Source organism: Sapajus apella, unplaced genomic scaffold, assembly GCF_009761245.1.
Source record: "Sapajus apella isolate SASKATOON/1434 unplaced genomic scaffold, GSC_monkey_1.0 scaffold17, whole genome shotgun sequence".
NCBI classification, from domain to species: domain Eukaryota; kingdom Metazoa; phylum Chordata; class Mammalia; order Primates; family Cebidae; genus Sapajus; species Sapajus apella.
Window position 1 is genome coordinate 10,357,807 of NW_022436957.1, and position 27,315 is coordinate 10,385,121.

The following is a 27,315-nucleotide window of genomic DNA, read 5'->3' on the forward strand; positions in this document are numbered from 1 at the left end:
CCTCATCAAATAAACTTACTTTTCTCTTTCTAAGGTTTTATATAGAAATCCAAATGAACCTTGAAACAAAATGCCCAAAATTGAAAAAGTCAAATGTAAAGAATTAAGAGAGGTACAAACCAATGTAAAATACCACGGTTAGCAGGTCAGGAGGGCAACAGGATACTATGAAATGAGAGTAGTGCAGCAAAATGGTTGAGAGTTTAGGTTTTTGGAATCAGAATGATGACACACTGAGTCTCGGCTTTTCTAATTATTGTGATGTGACTTCAAGCAAGTTAACCTCTCTAACACCATGTTTCCTCATCTGTAAACATTTACTAGAGCAATAAACAGATTCTTCTTTTGTGAGGATTACACTAGATAATTTAGATAATTTTTAATGCACTTAGCACAGTGCAGCAATATATGGTAACTTAAAAATTATTTTGACTTCCAGCAACATAATCATAATGCCACTTATCAGGAAAGATAAAAACAAATATATAATGGTATGACCCAGTTTTCTAAATGCTTTCAAGCCAGTTGGGTAGGCTAGACAAGCAGAAAAAGTGTAAGATAGACAATGTTTAAATTTTCAAATTTCTGCTGGTTAAATGACATTTCTCTTCTTCCTATTTCTTTTTCCCATCATTAATTTATCTGTCTTGCATATAAGAATTCAGGAAAGTTTTCCACCTTGAAGTGGATAATCTCAAAGAAAATATTTCATTGTGGAGAGAGAGGGAAAAAACAAACACATATAATTTCTTGTGACTTGCCTCTGCCTTGTCTAATTTATTTCTTATTAGCAGAAAAATATATTTGTTATAAAATAGAATTTTATGGCCAAGAAAAAGAAACTATCTATTTTGTTTTTTTTATTTTGAGTAAGCAATAAAGAAAAACAAAATCAAGCAGAGTAGAAAGTGACCATGGAGAAGAATTCATCATGGCAGATGCTGACATAAGAGGGGCAGGGTCAAATTTAAAATACTTGGAGCATTTCAAAGATGTCTACTGAAAATTGTTTTGGTAATATGGTGGTGCCTGTGATTCTGTGCCTGCAAATATTTTTTACAAATCACAATTACTATTTAATTAAAAACAAAAAAATAGTTATGTTTCAAAGAATAACACACACCTCTTTTACCAAAGCTCCTTGCTCCTTCTTTTACCAAAAAATTTTGCCTGAGGAGTTAAATTAGCCATTATATCCCAAATTTCCTTTCCTTGTTTCTAAAACCTGACATGGACTTCTGAAGAAGTTTCAGTGTTTAAGGAGTTTTCACTACCAGCCTTTGAGGGAGGCCTTAAGCCAAATTCCTCTTCTTTTGGCTCCTACAGGTTTGTTGAGTACTGAGCCAAGTAAGGTGTTTCTTGAACTGGGCTGCTGATCCTTTGTCACATGAAGACACACACATTTCTACAGGAGAAGGCAGCGAGTAAACAAATACTTCATGGAAATATTAGCTCAAAAAGCATTAGGTGAAAATTCCACAAAGACAATAAATATGTTCCCCAGCAAAATGTTAAACAGGGAATCATCAAACAGTGATTTACCTACTGACAAAAGATAAGAGAAAACGAGAGCTGTAGTCAGCCTAGTCACTGTGTCTCTGGAGATAAAAGTGGACCCTTTCCTTGTTCAAAGCACATCTAGGATGCAATAATCCTTTATACCATATTTACTAAGGCAACATATGGATATTACGTGATATTTCTGTTTGTGTTTACGTCTTAAAATAAGTAAATTTTCTTTGCTATATTTCCATACATCATTTTTCATTGGTGGTCAGGGGATATAAAGGAGTGGGGTAAATTCAGAGGTGTCAAGAAAATAAAAGTAACTCACTGATTTAAAGAATGTCATACAAAAGGAGGTGGATGTTCCTGACTCATCCATAACTCAAAATGCAGCTCCATTTTGACCTCATGACAAGGCTATTTCATCACTGTGAGGCAACTGCTGTTGATGTCTACAATGTTGATAATCCTAAGGTCAAAAATAAAGCCACCACCCAAAAGGCTATTTTAATAGCAATGTATGACAATGAATTCAGTTCAATAGGTTTCAGCTTATATTTTCCAATTCCAATACTCTTCAGGGTAAGTTGCCATTGCTTAACAGCCATAATCTGTTATCATTACGCACCTCTGGGTAAAACTTTTTTTTTTTTTCAATCTCACCATCATTTTCATTTTATTCACATCTCTAGCCAATTTCACAGATGTTAATGGAGCTGTATTTTTGTTTCAATGTATATTGCAATATTCTTATTGCATTCTGCAGGTCCTCCAGTAAACGTTACTTGCAATATTTTTATCAACAGTTTTGGATCAGTCACGGAAACCACCATGGTAAGTGCTGCAATGCCACTGGCAAGAGAAATACATGACTCAATTATGCTATAAACACAAACTGTCAAATTTTCTATTGTTCAACTTTCAGGGCCTCCTGTAAATGTTACCTGCAACATATTTATCAACAGCTTTGGGTCAATAGCAGAAACTACAATGGTGAGTGGGACTGAGCATTGAAGCCATCGTGTGAAGGAATGGGATGTGGGATTGAAGTGCACTGTGACATATTTGTGGGACATTTACTGAGTGCCAATTTCCAACTTTGCTCACCTCTGAAAAGCAATAATTTATACTACTTCATTTTTTAAGTCATTTGTCAAGTGTTCATTACTCAATATTCACTAATCTTATATCCATCATGCCAGAGAAAATTTTAAAACACTTGATGTTTTACTGGTTTTCTGTAGAATTATCCACAATAAACATGATGCATAGTTATGGATATTTAAATAGGTGCATCTCCAATGCTTCAGAAATATAAATTTCAAAGTTTGTGAGATGTAATAGTATACCCAGTTTTTTACATGTAATAGAATTTTTAAGATAGTTGAGCCTCACTTCGATGCCACATTTAAGATATATTCCAAGGGGCTGAACTTAAAAAAATATACATACACATACACACACACACACACGATTTTGTTGGCAAGAGAAAGTAGTCCCAAGTCCATAACAATTATACCATATGCATGCCTTTCCAAAAAAAAAAAAAAAAGAGCCCATAAACTTAAAGCTAGTTAGAAGCTCATTATAGAGTATGAGTAGACATGTTTCATATATGTGAAAAAGATTTCAGATGCTTTAAAAAATTTTTTCTTTTGATATGGAGTCTCTCTCCGGTGCCCAGGCTGGAGTGCAGTGGCATGATCTCGGCTCACTGCAACCTCCACCTCCCAGGTTCAAGCGATTCTTCCACCTCAGCCTCCTGAGTAGCTGGGATTACAGGCGCATGCCACCATGCCTGGCTAATTTTTGTAGAGACGCGGTTTAACCATGTTGGCCAGGCTGGTCTTGAACTCCTGACCACAGGTGATCTGCCTGCCTCGGTCTCCCAAAGTGCTGGGATCACAGGCATAAGCCACCACAGGATCTCACTCTTCTGCCCAGCCTTGGACTGCAGATCATGGCCCACTGAAACTTCGAACTCCTGGGCTCAAAGATACTCTTGCCTCAGCCTCCCAAGTAGCTAGGACTACAGGTGCACACCACCACATCTAGTTAATTTAAAAAAAATGTGGAGATGGGATCTCACTATTTTTCCCAGGCTGGTCTCAAATTCCTGGCCTCAAGCAATCCTCCTGCTTCAGCCTCCCAAAGAACCAGCATTACAGGCATGAACCGCCACACCCTCCTTATAAAAGTCATGGTCATGTTACCTGTGACATAGCCTATTGGATCATTACTCTTACCCCATAGAATTCTAGGCTACAGCATGGAGCTTGCATTTTGGGTGAAATATTTTCTTGGTCCCCATATATTTACTTTAAGTCCTAAATCAACTGGCTGGATCTAATTGGCATGACTATGTGAAGTTTACACCATTCATTCAATGAAACCAAAATCAAGTATAATTGAATTTGACTAAGTATTATGGTGCCTGATGTCCTAAAAATAATAAGCATAATAACACTGAAAAGTAAAAAAACAAATGTTCCCTTATTTATGTGAATTTTCTCTTTTTGGCCACAAGAATCATGTTTAATAAATTACTGTACTTTGTGGTGTCCTTCATGTTCGAAATAATGAATTTACCTTTACCACTTTTTTCTACTAGCAAAATTAGACATAATTCAACTATACTACCCATGTTGATATTACTCTGAAACATTATTACCCAGAAATGAGACTTGTGAGGCTTTGAAAGGATGTAGTGCATTTAAAAATTTACCTAAATAGGATAGTTTTGATAGGGTTATTAAATGACTCATAAGAAAAGCTAAACACGGACAGAGTAAACCAGCTCTCGGGTTGGCATTCAGTTTCTGTCTCTCCCCTCTTGGCTTTATTCTAATAAGAGAGGGGCAAAGCTTCCAGTAGCCCAAATCACTGTCACCAGCTTTACACGATGGCATTCAATGACAAAATTTGCACGACCTAATGCTGATTGCATTAATTAGATTCCCATGTTGCTTTGATTAAATCTCCTCATTGCATCTTATTCTCAATCAAAAATGTAAATGTGCACCTTTTCGATGTTCATTAATGCAAAACAAGTTAAACATTTAAAGAGATTAAAATGGGAGCTCTGGATATCCTTGTTTTCTGCTGTCTTTAACAGCTACTGACAGTGTTTCATAAATCAGCGGCTTTTTCCTGGCCACTTATTAAGTGACCTATGTCATACTTCCAATCAGAAAATCTGCAAACTGTTGCTCAAGGGTAACATAAACAGCCTGTCTCTTCTGTATAACACAGATTGAATTGCATGGTTAGAAGACCAATGTGTATTGTGCCTCTTTTGTTTTACTTCTTAGCTTTGTTATAATGACAACCTCATTTACTTTAAAAAAATGTATCTTGTTTCATTCAATTTTGGCTTTGGTGCAAAACTACAGAAAATATTTTTTGGAACTCTATCATGCTTGTCAAAGAAGGGATCCTCAGGCCACATAGGGTAGGATTGGCAAACTTTTTCTATAAAAGGCCAGACAGTATACTTAGGACTTTGAGAGCCAGATAGTCTCTGTCACAACTGTGCCATTCTGCCCTTTTGGCATGAAAGCAGCCATAAACAATAGTAAGCAAATAGTTGTGGCTGCGCACCAATAAAGCTTTACTTACGAAAACAGGCCAAGGCCCAAGTTAGCAAATAGGTGTAGTTGTACATCAATAAAGCTTTATTTACAAAAACAGGCTGAGGCCAAATTTAGGCCACAGACCATAGGTTGCCAGCCCCAGATTTAGGGCATCAATATTTAAATGGATGTATAATAGTAAGAATGTGAGAATTCCTCCAAGAAAGGGTCTTATCTTCCAAGATAATTGAGGCCCTGCCTGGGACTCCACCTAGTACACCAGTCTTAATTAGCTCAGGCTGTGATAACAAAGTATTATAGATTGGTTGGCTAATAAACAACAGAAATTTATTTCTAGCAGTTCTGGAGGCTGGAAGTCTGAGATCAGGGTACTAGCATGGTTGGGTTCTGATGAGAACTCTATTTGGGTTACAGACTGTTGACTTTTGGTACTCTCGCATAGTAGAAAGAAAATTCTCTGGGGTCTCTTTTCTAAGGGCAGTAATCCCTTTCTTGAGTGCTCCACCCTTACAACTTCATCACCTCCCAAAGGCCCCACTTCTAACCTCCAATATTATCACATTGGAGGTTAGAATTTCAACATAGGAATTTTGAGAAGACACAAACGTTCAGTCCATTGCACACACAAAGTGTCATCACAGCCCAACTTTCTTTGCCATACCTCTAAGATTTTACCATCTATGAATTTACTGCTAGTTTAACAAAATTTGACTCTGAAAAATTGGTCAAAAAAATTAAACAGAAACGGGTTCTTCCCTGAACTGCCTTTAGTTGTAGTCAGAATCCTTAGCTTTATGCACAGTGATGAGATCATTGAGAACATTGATTGTTGCTATTTTCTGGAGGTAATAGTTTTGATTTCTCTACATTTTCTGAAATAAATTATTTTCAATAATGCCTCAGAATTTTGAGTTTCTAAACCTACTGATTTTCCTCTCTTCCCTTACACTTTACTCTCACCCCATTATCCAAATAACATTATTAAAAGATTTAGTTTGGGGTATTTGTTTCCAAAGAAAAGGCAATGATTAGCTACTTCAAGAACTCAACATGACTTTCTTTGGTGCGATCTAGTCTTCCCTTCCTATGGTTAATGAAGTCCCACTAACTTATTGTGGGTCTTGTCTGCCCACCAATTCTCACTCTGATATGTTAATGTCAGAGATTTGTACTCACAAGACAACACATTTGTGTTACTCTAAGGAATATTTTTATGTTTCATTATTTTTATGGATAGGTTATTCAAAAAATGCATTTTTGTTCATTAAGAGGCAGAAGAATCTATTAGTGGTAATTTCTAGTTGACCCAGCATTAAGAGTATTCAGTGGAACAAATTTTGTGTGGTCCCAAAGATTTAGATGACTAATAAGAAGAAAATGATAAGACAGGTTATATTCTGTTTTCAAAATGTGAGTTTACCATTTTCTTTTCTTTTTTCTTTAGTTTCTGATGGCAAGTGAATTTACAGGATGGAGAGTATATTTGTAACCCCTATTTCCCAATATAAAGGCATAGTTTGAGAATTTTAGTAATGTCATTAAGGGTCAAGGGTGCTTGCATACCATCTGTACGTAGCTTTCCCCCAAGTTTGGGCTATCAGAAAATAGAGAAAAGCTGCTCTCTTCCCAGCTTCCAAATGACTGCCTGGAAGGATGTAGGTAGCTAGTATGTGATTTAGACATACAGGTGCTGGAAGACTATCCATGACACAGCAGTGGGTCCTAGTCTACTCCTTACTTAACAGATAGGAGGGTGAACTGAAAGTGTACAAAATGTGTCCACTCAGAGAACATCTCCAGAATATAATTCTAGCTCCCTCAAATCCTTTCCCCAAGCAAACATTTCACATGTTTTGCTGGTTACTTCTGCTGAATGAAGAGTTGTTTTATCTCCAATCTGAAATCACATTCCTGAAGAACTCAGATTAAGAAGGTAGACAGCCTCTTATTAGAATGCATGTTGTGCTATAACTGCTGAAATAAGACTGTGGGCCCCCTTTGATTCTATAGCTACATAAACAAGTTATAAGAAGATGCTAACTTTTCAGGGATAGCAGGTAGCTACATTTATTATTTCTGACTTCTTAAGAATGAAGAATCTACTATAAGCCTGACTTATTATTTATTTATTTAGAGACAGAGTCTGCCCAGGCTGGAGTTCAGTGGCACAATCTCTGCTCACTGCAACCTGCGCCTCCCAGGTTCAAGCGATTATCCCATCTCAGCCTCCCGGGTAACTGGGACTACAAGCGTACACCACCACGTCTGACTAATTTGTGTATTTTTAGTAGAGATGGGGTTTCATCATGTTGGCCAGGCTGGTGTCGAACTCCTGACCTCAGGTGATGCACCTGCTTCAGCCTCCCAAAGTAATGGAATTACAGGTGTGAACCACAGCATCTGGCCCAGGCCTGACATTTTTTAAACAAATATATAAGGGTGAACTTGGTCTCTAAATTAGCAGTGCAATGGTAAAGCCTCAATTTATCATAAAGTAACTGCCCCCTATAACTTCAAACTCAAAGTTAACTTCCCATATTAAAGCTCACACAGACTTGAAATTAGGCCTACTTGGGGAACTCTTCCCAAGAGTACTGCCTCCAAAACGCTCTATGAACTTGATCATCAGGATGAATTTGAAAAAAAAGTCACGGGAATTTGTATGGTTTAGTAAATAGATTTTAAAAAACCTGTATTGAAGCTTTTTTCCATATATCCTGATCTTTACAATTTAATTATTTCTTTTCCCTTTTGATCCTGGGGGAATTTGCCCAAACTTGCCATCCTAAAATAGTCTCCAGAGTACCCAGTAGAGTGACCAACTATCCCAATTTGCCTACACCAAGGAAGTTCCCTGGATGTGAGAGTTTTGGGGCCAAATTTGGGAAGTTCTCAGGCAAACCAGGACAAGTTAGTCACCATTAGAGTAATGTAAATAATGACCAAAAATCCAGGTACGAAATATGTGGAGATGGAGCAAGTAAGGGTAAAATATGTAAAGGAAAGAGAGTAAGAATGAATTAGTATATATCACACTTGTGGTCATAAGTAGCAATAATGCTTAACTACTAGCTCCAAAACCACAGGCTGGCTTGATTAGGGAATACTGTTGACGCCTCAATCAATGTCGAGATTATCAATTGAAGTAGTACTTTGAATGAACCTCAGTACAATTCCCCAGGACAGCAGTCACTGCCCCAAGCTATTCATTAGCACAGAAGAAAATTCCCAGACCAAATGGGAATGCTAGGGGTATACTTAAAACTCCTACAGTGTTCAGATTGAGAAAACATGAAGCATATCTGTTTGGATGAAGCATCAAGTTGGCTAGTGTAGATACAACCCATTCAGAGGAAATTATAAGAATTTCAAAAGGAAGTAGCTGCAAAGAAAGTATTTTGTTAGCATGAAAGATGTTGATGTTTATGTTGATAAATTTTAAAAATACTGCACCATCATGTCATGGTTTTGTAAGATTTTCACTACTCAAATTGCGTGGTAGGTTTCCTTCTGCCCAGAGCATCTGAGCAGAAAGACACTAGAGATCATGTGATTTCTGATTTGGAAAATGAATCCGTTTTATTTGACAATCTGCCATCACAGACTGATTTCTGTGTTCATGATTACCTTTTTCTGTAGAAAAATTGGCTTGAGTTAATATTATTTCATCCCAGAATGAATAATTTAAACATTAAAAAATCCAAGTCCACCTGTTTTATTGGTGTTCTGGTTTGGTTGAATCTTCCCTTTTCTTTCTCCCTTCTGTCCCTTCTCCTAATAGAACTAAATGGTTTATTATGGCCAAGGTAGAAACAGCTTGGTTTACTCGGACACCAAAGCTGTACCAAATCAGGGAGAAGAGTGAGAGCGAAATGAAAATATATCTCTTCTGCCAGGGTAATCAGTAATGCTTGTTCATGGCATTTCTGTAGGACTACCGAGTGAATATTTTTCTGAGACAACAGTGGAATGATTCACGGCTGGCATACAGTGAGTACCCAGATGATTCCCTGGACTTGGACCCATCTATGCTAGACTCCATTTGGAAACCAGATTTGTTTTTTGCCAACGAGAAGGGGGCCAACTTCCATGATGTCACCACTGACAACAAATTGCTACGGATTTCGAAAAATGGCAAAGTGCTTTACAGTATCAGGTAAGCCTCCATTGGCTGCACATGTTCGTGTCTCCATTTCTCTCCTAATGTAGAGTTGCCTGACTCTGCAGAGTAGGATGTATGTAACTATTTGACTTTCGTGGTTTCTTGTTATTGAATCTTAAAGTTGGCGGAGAGTGCCACAAGTCCCCTTGGTCTCATAAATGTTATTCTTCACAACAAAAATGTATTTGGTAGGATGGTATATGGGTAATGGTATTTTGTAATCACCTGCACAAATGTGTTCTTGATTGCTTCAATAAAGGAAGTAGAGGCTTTTCAGTTCAATTGCCATTAAGCATAATGTACAAAAATCTCATTTCAATAATTCTGACATTCTGTAACATTCAAACACACACACACATAAACTCAATAGCTCTGCATAGTCACTGTAACATACTTTTAGCTGGATAAGTGGAGGCCTGGTTCCAATGTCAGCTTTGCCTCTAAGTGAACATGTGACCTTGATCTCTTAGCTTTTCTTGAACTTGGGCCTGGGACAGACAATTCCTGAGATCCAGTTTTGCTTTTATATTCCAGTATAATCTTCTCCAGAAGTGTTATCACTCTAGGCTCAAAATAATCTCCCCCTTTTCTGAGCTCTAATAGCAGTTTCTCTGTGACTCTGTAAGGCTCTTGTTTTTTCCCACCTTATATTTTGGTTACTTTTGTTCATGAGTATAGCATAAAAACATGCATTTCTGGAATTAGACAAATATAGAATCAAACCCAAGCTTTGCCCTTACTAAGTTATGTAACCTATAACCCTCAGTTACCTTAATTATAAAACGGGAAACACCATGTTTATCTCTGAATATTCTTATGAGAATGAGTAATGTAGTAGTCAGCAAATATTTTCTGTAAAAGGCCAGATATTATTTTAAATGTTGCAGACCAAACTGCCTCTGTTGCAACTACTCAATTCTATCATTATAGCTCAAAAGCAGCCTTAGGTAATATGCAAACAGTTGGACACAGCTGTGTATCAATAAAATTTTATTTAAAAAAATAAGTGGTGGACTGGATTTGGCCCTTTGGCTGTAGTTTGCCAACCCTTGATATAAAGTATATTAAAAATACTTGCCATAGTACCTGATGCAGAATAAATGTTTGATAAATAAAATAATGGCTATCTGTATTTTAAAATCAGTTCTTTTTTTAGTGCTCAACATCTCAAATCATTAGAGAAATGTAAATAAAAACCACAATGAGATACCATCTCACACCAGTCAGAATAGCTATTAAAAAGTCAAAAAATAACAGATGCTGGTGAGGTCACAGAGAAAAGGGAAAGTTCAGTCATCGTAGTAAGCAGTTGGCAATTTCTCAAACAACTCAAAGCAGAATTGCCGTTTGACTCAGCAATCCCATCATTGGATATATACCCAAAAGATTATAAATCATTCTACCATAAAGACACATGCACCATATACATATGTGTATGCTCATTGCAGCACTGTTCACAATAGCAAAGACATGGAATCAACCTAAATGCCCATCAGTGGTGGACTAGATAAAGAAAATGTGGCAGCTGGGTGCAGTGGCTCACGCCTGTAATCCTAGCACTTTGGGAGGCTGAGGCAGGTGGCTCACAAGGTCAGGAGTTGAAGACCAGCCTGACTAATGTGGTGAAACTCCATCTCTACTAAAAATATATATATTTTTAAATTAGCCAGGTGTTGTGGAACGCACCTGTAGTCCCAGATACTCAGGAAGCTGAGGCAGGAGAGCCACTTGAACGCAGGAGGCAGAAGTTGCAGTGAGCTGAGATCGTGCCACTGCACTCCAGCCTGGGCGACAGAGTGAGACTCCATCTTAAAAAAAAAATGTGGCACTATACACCATGGAATAGTACACAGACATAAAAAAAGAATGAGATCATGTCCTTTGCAGCAACATGGATGGAACTGGAGGCCATTATCCTAAGTGAACTAACAAAGGAACAGAAAAATACTGTTCAATGAACAGTACAGTACCGTTCAATTGAACATGTAGTAGAAATGCTACATGTTCTTGCTTGTAAGTGGGTGCTAAACATTGAATATATATAAACACAAAGAAGGAAACAATAGACACTGGGGCCTACTTGAGGGTAGAGGGAAGGAGGAGCATGAGAATCAAAAAACTGCCTTATCGGGTCCTATGCTTATTACCTGGGTGGCAAAACAATCTGTACACAAAACTCCCATGACATGCAATTTACCTATACAAGAAGCCTGCACATGTACCCCTCAATCTAAAGTAAAAGTTTAGAAAAATTAATGTTATTTATCAATAGTAAGCTCTTAGCTCTTTAAATTCAAGATATTTGGTTTTTGGTTTTTTTTTTTTGTAACATCTACCAAAGGTTTAGGACAAAGTACTGTATATGAGAGAGAGTACATTGAATAAACTATTGGCATTTAAAGGTCCTTAAGAGAATGCCCCCTTTCTCTCCATAATTTTATTACCAAAAAAGTGGACAACTAGTCTCCTTGCAAATAATTTTTCCAAGTTTGCAGACTCACCATCATCACCACCTCATTTGACAACTCTATATATGATTTAGTTCTGTATTGTAAATTCCATTCTTATACCTAGTAATTTCATAGCCTGCTGATGGCTGAGAACCCCATTGTCTTGTGGAATAAAAGAAGCTGCTCATTTGTAAAAAGTGGCAAAATCACTGCTTGCAGAGAGAACCAGAAAACTTCCCCCAACCCAATTCATTTTTAAGGAAACACAAAATATTCTCCATGGTGATGTGTTTGGTAGGTGTAAAATCCGGTACTGAGCACAATGTAAGTTGATGGGACCTGACAAAATGGTACATATGTAGAGTGTGGTGCTAGGAGGGAGAGTTATAAAAAGCAGCACAGAGTATCAGCTGCCCCAGCTAATCCTCGGGGCCTTGGGTGGCGTTTGCTCTAATGAATACCAGACATCATGCACTGCTGAAATCGAACTAGGTTGTTGTTGCTGTTGTTGTTTTCTTGCTGTTCTATGAAGGTATTTACATTCTAGAATCGTGAAGAATATAATGCTCCCAAGCTTAGACCCAGAGGCAATTCTTGTATCTCTGGTTCTCTGGTATAGCACATTCAGGCCCTGAAATGCCCTAACAATTGCTTTAGATTAGGTGGGGTTTGTCCTATGTTAGGCTGTTTTAGACTTTTCTTTCATTGTATTCTCTGAAATAAAAACCTTGGTAAAGGAGAATTAGAAATACCATTTTAAGGAGGTACAAGCTGTTGGGAGATTTGAACTACAAGAATCTAATTATTTGCTTAGAATGAGCCAAATATCCAGAACTGGGTAAGATATGAACCTTCCCTTGGAATGACTTCAGTCTAACAAGGAAGGTGGACACATGATAAATTAAGTAATACGAATAAATAGGAAACAAGGAAAACAAAAGTGGCGCTAATTTTGCCAATGAATTATGTGACCAAAATATTGTTAGAATGTGGGTGTTGGCATCCACACTCTTGTTTTTCACTGGGCTTAATTTAACTAGAGGCCAAGGAGTAACTAGTGCTAATAAATACCCAGCTGCAGTTTTGACTCAAGTTTAGGCCAAGGGGCAACAGTTGTCCATGTCTTAAAGGTGCTGAAAAGTTTCTGCTGAAGTTCCATTAGAAAGTAATTTCCCTGCACACTCAGGTTTACAACACAAATACTCCCAGGAGAGGTAATCCATTGGCTTAAATCTATTGTAAGCTCTAAAGAGCTAATATAAAATTTATTTCTGATAGTAAGCTTGATGTCTGTGAATAGTGAGAATGAATACATTGGATTCCTAAGAGGAGAAATGGGATAGAATGAAGAAAGGTTGGGAAAGATACAAGGAAGGGGCTAGAAGTACCAAAGAAAAACCCAAAAACTGTCTCCACATTACACAGTAAATACTTAAGCAATTATTTAATTATGTAAGCATGTGGTCCACATGTTAAAAAGTAATGTTCTGCCTTGATACTCTGTATTTGCATTTTCCTGAAACCTAAAGCAAATACTAGTCTCATTTAATCCGGGAAAAATTCCATGCTTTTCTTAGCTTTGTAGGTGTAGGAGTAGAATTAACTCTCCATGGACACAAAAGCCCAAGGCTTTGATGGTCAAACAAAACAAATAGAGAACTATACAGTCCATTGATTTCATAACAAGTAATATTACATTTCCTAATACTTCATATATCTATATTCCAAAAGGTAGGGGTCTGGAAAAAAAAAAAAGAGAGAGAGAGAGAGGGCAGTAGACCAGAACTCCATTAAGTGCCCTCTTTACAAACCCTTGGGGTATTTGAGTAAAATTCAAACAAATATTTTAAATAGGAAGTAAAGGTCTTAGCTCAGTGTTAACAAACCCTTTATCTGGTGATGCAGGACACAATATTTGTTGATGAAAAAGTATCAATTAATTTCTGTCCATTTTTCTTCTTTAATATTCATTCTCTAATGTTTTATCTTACTCTCTATTTTTTCTAAGTCCTTTGTTGACCCACCCCATTAATTATTGATCATCTCTGACAAAAGTATACATTTTGCTTTGTAAATCCTCTTCAGAGAAAGTTAATAATCCAGAGACTGTACTGGGCCTAGAGATCAAGTACTGAGTAAGATGTCCTTCACCTTGGATGGGGAAAGAGAGTCAAATTCTAAATTCAGAGAGAGTCACATTCTAAATTCACATAACTTACAATGACTTGAATCCATACTGAAATAGTGAGGTGAGTCTTGAAGGTTGTATATACTATTGTTTAAACAGCATTTGTTGAATTTAACATAATGAGTTGAAATAAAGGTCAGGACATCATGGGATATGGTGGACAACATGAAAGTAAAAAGGAGAAGGTGAGTATTTTTGATGAAGACCAGATTGTCTCACATGCCCACAATACCTTTGCTGATATTGTCTTCTTTTTAAAAATCCCATTGCTTCTGAGAATTTAGTCAGAAATATGACTTTTATAGAGGGATAATTTTTAAATTTTAAGTTACCTTGTAAAATATCTATTTTTATTGATAAGGAAATGACTTCTTTCAGAAGTTGGATGAGCCAAAACAATGGAGCTAGTAAGTAGAAAAGCTAGGACAAGAATCAAGGCTCTTGACTTCTCTTTCAGTGCTGTCATCTCCTACCCGCCTTAATTTCTCATTTACTTCAATCCAACTCCAAAGACACAAACACAATTCATGATGCAGCAAAGGGCATGATTTCATGCTTTTTTATGGCTGTATAGTATTCTATGGTGTATATGTACCACATTTTCTTTAATCTACCACTGATGGGCAGCTAGCCTGGTTCCATGCCTACTATTGCAGACAGTGCTGTGATGAACATACAACTTCATTTGTCTTTTTGTAGAATAATTTATTTTCCTTGGGGTATACACCCAGTAATGGGATTGCTGGGTCGAACAGTAGCTCTGTTTTAGGTTATTTGAGAAGTCTCCAAACTACTTTACACAGTGCCTGAACTAATTTACATTTCCACCAACAGTGCATAAGTGTTTGCTTTTCTCTGCAGCCTTCCCAACATCTGTTGCTTTTTGACTTTTTGATAATAGCCATTCTGATTGGTGTCAGATGGTATCTCACTGTGGTTTTGTTTTCATTTGTCAGATGATTAGTGATGATGAACATTTTTTCATATGTTTATTGACTGCTTGTATGTCTTCTTTTGAGAAATGTCTGTTCATGTCCTTTGCCCATTTTTTAATGGGGTTATTTGTTTACTGCTTATTGATTGGCTTAAGTTCCTTATAGATTCTGGATATTAGACCTTTGTCAGATGCATAGTTTATGAACATTTTCTTCTATTTTGTAACTTGTCTGCTTACTCTATTTATAATTTCTTTTGCAGTGAAGAAGCTCTTTGCTTTAATTAAGTCCCACTTGGCAACTTTTATTTTTCTTACAATTACTTTTGGGGACTTATCCAAAAATTATTTGCCAAGGCCAGTGTCAAGAATGGTGTTTTCTAGGTTTCTGTCTAAGATTTTTTTTCTTTTTCTTCTGAGACAAGTTCTCGCTCTGTCATCCAGGCTGGAGCACAGTGGTGCAATCTCGGCTCACTGCAAACTCCGCTCCTGGGTTCAAACGATTCTCAGCTTCCCAAGCTGAGAGATTATTGCATGTGTGTACCTATGCAACAACCAAGCTTCCCAAGTAGCTTGGATTACAGGTGCATGCCACCATGCCTGACTAATTTTTGTATTTTTAGTAGAGACAGGTTTTGCCATTTTGGCCAGGCAGGTCTTGAACTCCTGACCTCAAGTGATCTACCTGCCTCAGCCTCCCAAAGTGTTGGGATTACAGGTGTGTGCCACTGTGCCCAGCCTTGTCTAGGCTATATTTTTTTTAATTGTATTTGGTCTCTGGGGTACATGTACACGTCCTGCATCCTGCGGGATTGTTGCATAGGTACACACATGCCATGGTGGTTTGCTGTTTGCTGTTTCCATCCCCGCCACCCACTCCTCCCCTCCGCCCGTCGCCTACATCAGGCATTTCTCCCGGTGTTATCCCTCCCCATCCTCCCCGTGCACCCCGCCGCTGTCCATCCCCTCCCCTCCACCCCCACACCGAACCCTGTGAGTATTGTTCCCTTCCCTGTGCCCAAGTGTTCTCATTGTTCATCACTGTCTATGAGTGAAAACATGCTGTGTTTGGTTTTCTGTTCTTGTGTCAGTTTGCTGAGAATGATGGTTTCTAGGTTCATCCATGTCTCTACAAAGGACACGAATTCATCATTTTTTATGGCTGCATAGTATTCCATGTATATGTGCCACAATTTTTTGTTCAGTCTCTCATCGATGAGCATTTGGGTTGGTTCCAGGTCTTTGCTATCGTAAACAGCTCTGCAATGAAGATACGTGTGCATGTGTTTTTATGATAGAACAATTTATAATCCTTTGGGTATATACCCAGTAATGGGATTGCTGGGTCAAATGGAATTTCTATTTCTAGATCCTTAAGGAGTCACCACACTGTCTTCCATAATGGTTGAACTAATTTACACTCCCACCAACAGTGTAAAAGTGTCCCTTTTTCTCCACATCCTCTCCAGCATCTGTTGTCTCCAGATTTTTTAATGATCGACATTCTAACTGGCGTGAGATGGTATCTCAATGTGGTTTTCATTTGCATTTCTCGAATGACCAATAATGATGAGCATTTTTTCATATGTTTGTTGGCCTCATGTATGTCTTCTTTTGAAAAGTGTCTGTTCATATCCTTTATCCACTTTTGAATGGGTTTGTTTTTTTCTTGTAAATCTGCTTTAGTTCTTTGTAGATTCTGGATATTAGCCCTTTGTTCTGATGGGTAGATTGCAAAAAATTTTTTCCCATTCTGTTGGTTGCTGGTTTACTCTAATGATTGTTTGTTTTGATGTGCAGAAGCTCTTAAGTTTAATTCAATCCCATTTGTCTATTTTGGTTTTTTTTGCCATTGCTTTTGGCGTTTTAGTCATAAAGTCCTTGCCTGTGCCTATGTCCTGAATGGTTTTGCCTAGGTTTTCTTCTAGGGTTTTTATGGTGTTAGGTCTTATGTTTAAGTCTTTAATCCATCTGGAGTTAAGTTTTGTATAAGGTGTAAAGAAGGGGTCCAGTTTCAGCTTCCTGCATATGGCTAGCCAGTTTTCTGAACACCATTTATTAAACAGGGAATCCTTTCCCCATTGCTTGTTTTTGTCAGGTTTGTCAAAGACCAGATGGTTGTAAATATGTGGCGTGGCTTCTGAAGCCTCTGTTCTGTTCCATTGGTCTATATCACTTGTCTAGGATTTTTACAGTTTGAGGCCTTACAGTTAAATCTTTAATCCATCTTGAGTTAATTTTTAAAGATGGTAAAAGGTGGCAGTCCAGTTTCATTCTTCTGCATATGGCTAGACAGTCATTCCAGCACCATTTAATGGAAAAAGGTCCTTTCCCCATTCTTGTTTTTGTCTGCTTTGTCAAAGATCAGCTGGTTGTAAGTATGTGGCTTTATTTCTGGGTTCTCTGTTCTGTTCTATTGGTCTATGTGTCTGTTTTTGTACCAGTGCCATGCTGTTTTTATTACTGTAGCCTTATAGAACAGTTTGAACTTGAGTAGTGTGATGCCTCCAGCTTTGTTCTTTTGCTTAGGATTGCTTTGGTTATCTGGGCTCTTTTTTGGTTCTGTATGAATTTTAGCATAGCTTTTTTCTAATTGTATGAAAAATGACATTGTTAGTTTGATAAGAATAGCATGGAATCTGTAAATTGCTTTGGGCAGTATGACCATTTTAATGATATTGATTCTTCAAATCCATGAGCATGGGTTGTTTTTCCATTTATTTGTGTCATCTCTGATTTCTTTCAGCCGTGTTTTGTAGTTTTGCTTGTAGAGATCTTTCTCCTCCTTGGTTAGCTGTATTCCTAAGTATTTGTTTCTTTCTTTTTTTTTTTTTTTTTTTTTAAGTTATTGTCAATGGTATGGTGTTCTTAATTTTACTGTCAGCTTGAATGTTATTGTTGTATATAAATGCTACTGATTTTTATACATTGATTTTGTGTCCTAAAATTGTACTAAAGTCATTTATCAGTTTAGGAGCATTTTGGCTGAGTCTTTAGGGTTTTCTAGGTGTAGAATCATATCGTTGGTGAAGAGAAATAGTTTCATTTCCTCTTTTCCTGTTTAGATGCCTTGTATTTTTCTCTTGCCTGGTTGCTCTGGCTAGGAGTTCCAGTTTAACAGGAGTAGTGAGAGAGGGCATCCTGTGTTGTTCCAATTCTCAAGAGGAGTGTTTCCAGTTTTTGCCATCCCGTGTGATGTTGACTGTGGGTTTGTCATAGATGGCTCTTAATATTTTGAGGGATGTTCCTTTGATTGCTAGTCTGTTGATGGTTGTTATCATGAAGGAATTTTGAACTTTATCAAAAGATTTTTCTGTGTCTATTGGCATGATCATATGGTTTTGTTTGAACCTTCCTAAAATATATGCATATTTTGTACATTAGGGTATTTAAGCTACTTTTTGTTTGTTTGTTTAGGGGAAGAGGTCCTTACCTTTACTTAAGAAGCTATGATCCTCCAACTGTTAAGAGCTTTGTTTCCAGATTTACTGCATGCCTCCAAAATGGGTATGCCTAAAGGTGAAGTTATTAAGGAAATATTTTTTGCTTTTAGTGTCTTGTCAGACCAGTTGTCTGGGGGCCTCATTCTATCCTCTAACTGCAGGTAGTCTTCCAAACCATAATAATTATAGAACTGCCCCTCCACAATAGCAACCTATATCACCAAATCATCTGTTCACCTCATCATCAATCTTTATCTGACCTAAAACTTACTCATTTGTGGCACTGGAGGTGATTTACTGGTTAATCCTTTTTTATTCTATTTGCAGTTCTAGGTGTTGATGATTCAGTATTCTGCATTCCCAGTAGTACTTGGGTTGTAATAGAGAACTCTTGGGGATTGACAAGCTTTTCCCTCTGATGATAGATTACAGGCACCACTGAGAATAGGCAGAGTGCAGATTTCTAGATAGACATCCAATGGTATTCCTCCACATAATCTTGTCTAATGACCAACTCTAGCCACATACGTAAAAGGCTAGCTTTTCTCACATGGCCTCCCATCCTTGACTCACCCTATAGTCTGATAAAAGAACTTCAAAAGATTCTAACTTTAGTTATAGATTTTTTTATGTCATAGGGAAAAAGGACATTCTCTATTTAGATGTCAGAGCCAAAAATAAAATGCACAATGAACTGAAACCTGCCTTAAATGTTACCAGTGATGATGCTTTGACTATCTTACTCTCAATTTTGATGAAACACATAAGCCTATATTTTCTATTAGAAGGCAGCTATGAAAATCTATGATTTCTTCTTCCTGTGCATATTTGGACCATTGTTTATCTTTATATTCTATAATCCAGGCAAAATTACATTTTCACTTTCTTTGTGTCCAAATCCTCATTAGTATTGTGACTTGACTAAATGAAGTAATTAATATCTGTAACATAAGCACCCACATCAGAATTAAGCAGTCTTCAGAGATGTACTAGGAAATGCCATGGAAACCACAATAATTCCATTCTTCCTAGAGGCAAGCAATGTTGGGAGGGTGGGAAGTGCTGGCATGCACATATGCTAGTGGATTCAGCAGGAGCTGTGGTGTGGAGGAACTATTTTTGGAGAGGAGCCCTTTAAAAAGGTATGGCTGAGAATGGAAATATAAAGGTCCAGAAAGGTTGTATATATGAAAAACTCTCATAAAGTATGAAAAGCTTTGTTGAGCTTCTGCATAGGTTAGAAATACATGAACACTATGAGACATAATATTGGTTCAGACACAACAGAATAAGGATCTTGTATTAGTCAGGGTTCCCTAGAAGGACAGAACTAAAAGTTACATTATTTGTGAAAGGGAGTTTACTAAGAAGAATTGACTGACTCACAGAATCACAAGGTAAATTCCCATGATAGGCCGTCTTCAGGTTGAGGAGCAAGGAAGTCAGTGGTGGGTGAGTCTGAGTCCCAGAACCTCAAAAGTAGGGAAGCCAACGGTGCAGCCTTTAGCCTACGACCAAAGGCCTGAGAGCCCCTGGCAAACCACTGGTGTAAGTCCCAGAGTCCAAAAACTGATGAGCTTGGAGTCTGATGTTTGAGGGCAGGAAGCATCCAGCAGAGGAGAAAGATGAAGGCCGGAAAGCTCAGCAAGTCTGCTCTTCCATCTTCTCCTGTCTGCTTTATTCTGATTGCTGGCAGCTGATTAGATGGTGACCAGCCAGACTGAGGGTGGGTCTGCCTCTCTCAGTCCACTGACTCAAATGTTAATCTTCTTTGGGAACACTCTCACAAACATACCCAGGAACAATACTTTGCATCCTTCAATCCAATCAGGTTGACACTCAGTATTAACCAGTACAGATCTTAGGCTTGTTGGAAGACAAAGAGGTACTTGCTCAATGAAATACATGGCAGCTAGCATGACCACTTGTTCTTGACTGTTTACCTGAATGGACTAGCAGTAGCAACCAGTAGGTTTTTCTCTATTTAGAGATAACTTTCCATTTCATTAACATTCATCAGAGTTTAATCTTCAGGCCATGTGCAAAGAACAGAATACTGAGAAGGTGACTCAGGGCATTGTGATCTCCACACTTCCTTTCATCATTTACTGTATCTCCCAGAATCATAGAACAGCCTCTTCAGCCCCATAAGTTTCTCATTCTGGGTCTCAGTTTCCTCTATAAAATGAGACTGAACCAGGGAATTAGACAAAGTATGAGGCTCTTTCTAGCGCCATTAATAGTCTATAACTCAAAATAACCTCCCTCTCCTTCCCAAACCACAAAACACTTTCATGATGAGTAAATAAGAGTGCGTTCTTCATGTCCCTTAGGGCTTGAGTCAGCAGAGGAGATTATGAATTTCAAGGTGCCTGTCTTAAACTACTTGGATCTTTGAACCCTTCTCTCCCCAACTAAATATACAACTCCTGAGAAGAGGAACCTGATTTTAGAGTAGATTAGGGAGGATTGGACTACCTGTAATTTAAGAGGCAGCATTAAAACATTCAACATGGCCAGGCACAGTGGCTCAAGGCTGTAATCTTAACACTTGGGAGGCTGAGGAAGTTGTATCACTTTGGCTCCGGAGTTCGAGACCAGCCTGAGCAACAAGGCAAAACCCCATTCCTACAAAAAAAAAATGCAAAAAATTAGCTGGACATGGTAATGCATGCCTGTAGTACCAGCTGATTAGGGGGCTGAGGCAGGAGGATCGCTTGAGCCCAGGAGGTTGAGGCTGTAATGAGCCAAGATAATGCCATTGCACTCCAGCCTCGGTGACAAAGTGAGACTCTGTCTCATAAAAAGAAAAATTCAACATAAGACAAATATGACATTTTACACGATGATAAATACTGAGTACTAAGTGCCCTGAGGAATTTTCCAGTCATAAACTAGATCATTTGTATCCTCTAATTCAATCAGCAGGAATATTTGTGAACTATTATTTTAGAATATGTTCATGGATCATGGGTCTATATACTTTTAGACAATTATACAAAGATGGTTGGCTGGGACAATAACTGAATATTTAGACTAAAGGAATCACGTGGTAGATTTGAGCCAACAGAGTTGAGCGTTGTCTGCTATTAGCCATCACCTGAATTTTCTTGTGGCAGAAAGCCAAAGGAAAACCAGAGGTCCTGGTGAGGAGGCTCAACTTTCATTAATGTGGGCTTCTACCTGGTCTACACTGCTGCTTTTGAAAGTCTCCCTGGATGACATTAATCCTAAAATAAACATGCATAATATCACCATGGCTCTTATGAAAAACATGAATTACTTTAGTGCATTCTCATAGCACATAATCCAGAGGAGAAGGTACCTTATTTTAAAATGGAAAAAATATTGTGTCCATCTTCATATCTCAACAGTCTCTCCAACAAGTTTCTTCTTGCTCGTGGCATTTAAAATTACAAACCAACATCTGTATCAAAAAAGATACAATATTTATCATTGGACAGTCATTGAAAAATGGTTAAGTACATATATTAATACAATTATGTGATGTTCCACATGAGACATACTCTTAGAGCAAAGCCATCCCATTTCTGATTGATCAGTTATTTCAAATGACAATAAAACAAAGGTTTTATTTGATGTTTCATTTTAGTATGGATATTTTGCTAAACTTGAGCAATCAGATGAAGGACAGAAAGCAAAAAGTAAGCTAGGGGATTTAAGACAGAATTCTATCAGGGCGGGACAAATGTCAATTCTGAGGGTCAGGAATGCTTAGATTCAAATCCAATTTTACTAAGTGGCCATAAGAAGTCATTTAACCTTTCTTTGAGCTGCAGTTTTTCTCAGTTCCAGATTCATAATAAATGTTCAATGAATGTCTTAATTACCCCTGACCTGGCTACAGGAAAAAAGGGAGGAAGGAAGGGCAACAATTCCTTCACCTTCCTTAACACATACGTATGGACACACCTGTACCATTCAGGTTCCACTCACCTTCCACACTTAGTCCAAAGCAGATGGATACTCTCCTTGCCTTGAGTTTCCTCTTTTTGGGAGACATGTAGCTTATAACACAGGTGACAGTTGCATCTACTTTCAGATAATAGACTAGCTGATGCTGTTCCTACCCTTTAGGTGCTTATTAAAAGTAAACTGAGGAATTGTGCTTGGTTTCAAAGTGTTACCCAGTCAAGGATGGACCATCCTATCATCTGAACAGAACTCTACTCTCTCTCCAACCTTTGCCACCAGAAACAGTTGTCAGTAAGTTTCTACCAGTTACCACAATGGAAGTCTTTCTAATGCAGCAAAATACCAGCCAAGTAACACAATTTTGCTCTCAGTTGTCAACAGGTACAAGGTTACTTTGGTTTTCTCAAACCATATTTGCAGTTCATAAGCAAGCTTATACTTGTTCTGTTTCCTCCTTTTTTTTTTAAAGTAAAATAAACTCAAAACATTTTAAAAATCGCCACATTGTACACTAACCCTCTTTTTCTTCACTTCAATACCATTATTAAATAGCTATAAGACTAGACACATAGTGACAATGAAAAGGCAGTTCTCATTATTTTAATGAGCAGTCTACATTTTATCTTCACCAATGTTTGGATATATAAATAAATACAAGATGTGAAATGACTTTGAAATTTAAAATGTAACTAAGATCTGGGGGAGTATTGATTATTTAAATCTTTGGTAATTTGAGCTTCTTCCTCTGATGGTGTTCAATTTATCCCTCTTCTGTTCAACATCTTCAAAACATTTTCATTCAGGAAATATCAAAGCACTTGGGAAAATTTTAGCTGCAGATTTATCAGTTGCTCTCCAAGTTGAATCCAATCCACATTTGGATTTAATTAACATGGGCCAACCATATGTGTGCTCACTTTCTGAAAGGACCACACACAGATGGGAGCAGATATTGTATTTTTGTCCTTCCCAGCTACTATTGCCCAATGCATATGGGTATTTTCTATGATGCCTTTATAATATTTGGTAAACATGGACCTTCCTACTCAGCCACCGGGATTTTAGTCAGGGGAGAGGAGAACAGTTGATGAGCCAAGCAGTGTTGCCATTTATCTCCTCCATATCCCAAGGTCAACAGGAAAAAAACAGAAAAAAGAAAAAAAACAGAAGTGCTTATTTGGAATTAATGGAAAGAGTCTAACCATACCACTTAGAATCAAAATGGGGTTTAGATCCAGCCTTAGACAATATTGAAAAAATGATATGTCTCTGGTGCCCAGTCACACTGTTCTGAGCCCTGTTTTTCATCTAGTTTCATCTTTCCCTTCGATTTTCTTAGTATGACAGTCTGCTCTTGGGGATATCAATAGGTAATCTGGGAATCTATCAATTCATTTAGCCTATTTCCCAGACAGTAACCTGATATGCTGCCAGCAGCCTGAGTAGAGTTCACTGCCTGGCCTTTGCACATTGGCATGTGTTAAAAGGCATGCTGGTTTTGGCTTCTTCTCTGTCTCACCTAGAAACTGTCCTCCTACCCCTCTTAGCAGCTCTCCTAGTTTCCTAGCCACACCTACCATATTCTTGGTTGCCAGTGGACTGATTTTGGCTTCACTGCCCTGACTTAACTAGCATACTTCTCCAATGTGACTGAAACCTATGATTAATACCCCCAACTTGTATCATTACTCTAAGTCAATCACTTAGCAGCCTACTTGAGGCTAACTGTGTACCCTGATGTTGAGAGGCTGAGGCAGGAGAATCACTTGAATCTGGGAGATGGAGGTTGCAGTGATCCAAGATCGCCACTGCACTTCAGCCTGGGTAACAGAGCAAGAGTCTGTCTCAAAAAAAAAAAAAAGAAAAAGAAAAAGTAATATTTCCCAAAGGAGTGCTGCTGTTAATGAAAAATTGTAGATCCCTTTCTTAATTCTCTTTTCTATTTTGCTTTCAAAATCTTCTCTTTTTTGTCTATCACATTGACAGAAATCAAAGTCATTCTTTGGGACATGTTGAAGTAGTACTCCTTAAAGTGTGATCCAGGACACCAGCATCGGTGTCACCTGGGTTACTTAACAAGAGGGCCTGACAATCTGCATTCTGACCAAGCCCACCAGAAAATGTTTATGCTCACCAGAGTCTGAAACCCGCTATACTAAAAGATGTTTGATCAGACAAGCAGCCTAGCAGTGTTTTTATCCCAGTGACTTCCTAATCTTCCCTCCCTCTCTCCATGTGTGGGTTGTATTAATGATGCACTTTTAACTTGACTTCTAACTTGCCCCCAGGCTGATTTCACTTAAGGTCTAGGTGGGTTAAGATGACACTCTTGTTTGATACTTGATGCATCCTGTCAAATCTTCCTGACACTAGAATGTCACATGGTTCAGAAATTTCAAGGTACAACTGGGAGGAAAGATTGAACTGATCAACATGGTAGGGGAAGGCCTTCCCTATGTTCACAGTCAAAGAATGGATAGTGCTCTAAGATGTTGGATGACAAAGCCCTGTGGAAGCAATAAATGTCTCACCTATCTGCCCAGATTGCCAAGAAGTTCCTATTTTAAGAAGTGTTACTTGTACTTAAAGCTTTTGTCATATTCAAGAGGGTAAATTTACCTATAAGAGGAAATCCTTCAAGCTGGTTGCCTTCACTTACAGTCTATAATTGCAGAGATGTTGAGCAGGATGGGGATGTTTGTTGGGGGAGGCCCAGACATTTAGTCAAGATCAAGTAGCTCTTTATGGGTAAGCCAGGTCTATCACCCAGGTCTCTAGGCTGCCGGGGGAGGCTGGAGGAGTGTTTAAAACAACAGGCCATGAGAATTCTCAGTGTCTGAGGAAAAATGAAAGGAGTATCCCTGACCAAGCACAAGGCAACTAAGATATCTGTGACCAACTCTGCTGACTTCAGAGACAAAGGAGGATAGTAAATTGGTAACAGGTTATTTTCGTAAGGAGGAAATGTGAAATACGGTAGAGTGGGAAATAATAAAGGGAATTTGATGTCAGTTAAAGTTGTATTCAAATCTAACTTTGGTCACTTACTGGTTTTTTTACTTTGGGAGCAAGGCTTAACCTTTGTGAGCTTCAGTTTGCTTATCTCAGAAATGGAGGTAACACTGTCTGCCTTGTGTGATAATACTCAGTGATTATAAAATAATAAGAATGCTTGACCCACAGCAGGTGTCAGAGAATTATGATTATTAATACTATTATCACCATCGCTTTAATTTTTATTTTTCCTTTCTAAGTGTTTTCATCCCAAAGGAGCACTATAGGTTCCAGCCCCTAGATATGTCCATGTGCCACTGAGAGTTTATGGTGTGTTGCCCCAAAAGAGGAACAGCAATACCTCCCAAAACTCTCTTCTTCGTTCTGAAAAACACAGAAAGATCCTCTTGTTCTTCCTCTCTGAACAGCAGAAACTATTGTTAACCATTAGAATTAACTCTCCAAAAACAGCATGTTGTCAGCCCTTGCTTTAGGGAAGCAAATCACTCACTAAAATGTGTATTTGTATCTGAAAATTCATCTTCTCTTCAAATGGTGTTTCTCCCTCAAGAGTTTCACTGGGAATGAACTCCAAGTTCTAATTCTGAGTTCCTTATGAACCAGTAGTTGCTTTATAAGTCACGCAGCCTGCTGTCTGCCATAATGTTGTAATGTTAAATGATTAATTTACATTTTTCTGGCAATGTGAAAACAGCCCTAGCGTTGGCCCCAAGTACTTGACCACGGTTCCAGGACAAGTGAGAATTTGCCAGCAACTTGGAGGCACCAGGCAAGCTATGGTAGTCCTGTAATTTGGCAACATCCTGTGAACTCTGATGACTGGCCTCATCACTTCTAAATCCTTTGTCCTTTCCGAATTCCACAAAATAAAATCCTGAAATCTTCCCACAAATTTTAGGATACTGATTCATTCATTTGTTCAACAAATATTTATTGGATATCTACTTTGGTCTAAGCATTATTTTAGATGGTAAAAGGGAGAGGGGTTCCGCCTTTATAAATCTTGCTTTGTAGTAGGGAAGAAAGATAAACAAAAAATATAAAAGTTATAATATTTGATTCAAAAACTGAAAAGGCAGTTGAAATAGTTAACAGTGTTTGCATCTATCGTCATTTAGATTTTAAGTGAGGTACAAACACAAGAGTTGGTTTTATGAGCAAGGTGAACTCAATATGAAAGTACTAAAAAACGGAAAGGGCAGGAAAGGTGAGATTTGGGGAGATGGACTTCCTTTGTTTTATTCTTTGCCTTTAAAATTGGAATGCTTGCTCAGCCTTCTTACTTTCAGTAAAGAAGCAGGGCCTCTGTGAAGGAACTTTACTCCTTCTCTTGTGTAAACAGGAGCAGGGGTGCCCTGAATGCACAGTGGGGCAATGGACAATAATGCTTCAGGAAATGAGTTGTTTAACGAAAATCAAAAGGAAGAGGGGCAGCCTCAGCTCAATGCCTTCATGTGCAATAGCCTTAATATTTCAGATTGTGGGGGAAGAGGACAAATCTGACATGCTGGTCGGTGTCTGCCAGTGAAAAGTCTGAGTTTCCAGGGAAGTTTGGAAGACTACTGACTTCCCAACTAAAATAATTAATTCTGTGAGATCCAGCCAAAATGGGTGAAAAGCCAGAGCAAAGAAAATAAAAATTGTCCCCATTTTAGTATATTTGTGTATATACATATCAGCCTTATTTGATGCAATTTCTGCATGTCTGCACAAAATAGTAACAAGTTTGCTTTTTTCCCAAAACTCATATTTTAAAAATCATAAAATAGCCTTTTTGAATAGCAAATGTGGTGACTCTTACTTTTGTAGTTTCTTGTCTGGGAGCACAGTGAAATATTCTAGGGTGATAGAAATGCTCTAAATCTGGATCTGAAAGCTTGTTAAATGGGTGGATATAGATGTAAAAAGTAATTGCACTGTATTTTAAGATTTGTGTAGTTTTACTGTATTTAATGTATACTATAGTAGAAAAAAATGAAAAAGGAAAAAAATAAGTAGAGGGAAAATCCTAGATTTTAGGCCTTGAGATGCATGGTAAACTGGATGTCATAATTTTTTTTTTATTGCATTTTAGGTTTTGGGGTACAT

General features: G+C 38.0%; 1 protein-coding gene across 5 annotated transcripts in view; it reads left to right on the plus strand.

Moving 5' to 3' along the window:
* Window positions 1-27,315, plus strand: part of GLRA2 (glycine receptor alpha 2) — a 209,494-nt gene that overhangs the window by 36,137 nt on the left and 146,042 nt on the right. For 3 of the 5 annotated variants that reach the window (XM_032285932.1, XM_032285934.1, XM_032285931.1), the window contains 2 exons: window positions 2,273-2,340; window positions 9,032-9,255. In XM_032285932.1, coding sequence (XP_032141823.1) covers window positions 2,273-2,340; window positions 9,032-9,255 — 292 coding nt within the window. Of the gene's footprint in view, window positions 1-2,272; window positions 2,341-2,431; window positions 2,500-9,031; window positions 9,256-27,315 lie in introns of all 5 variants that reach the window. The other 2 variants (XM_032285935.1, XM_032285933.1) reach the window with 2 other exon arrangements.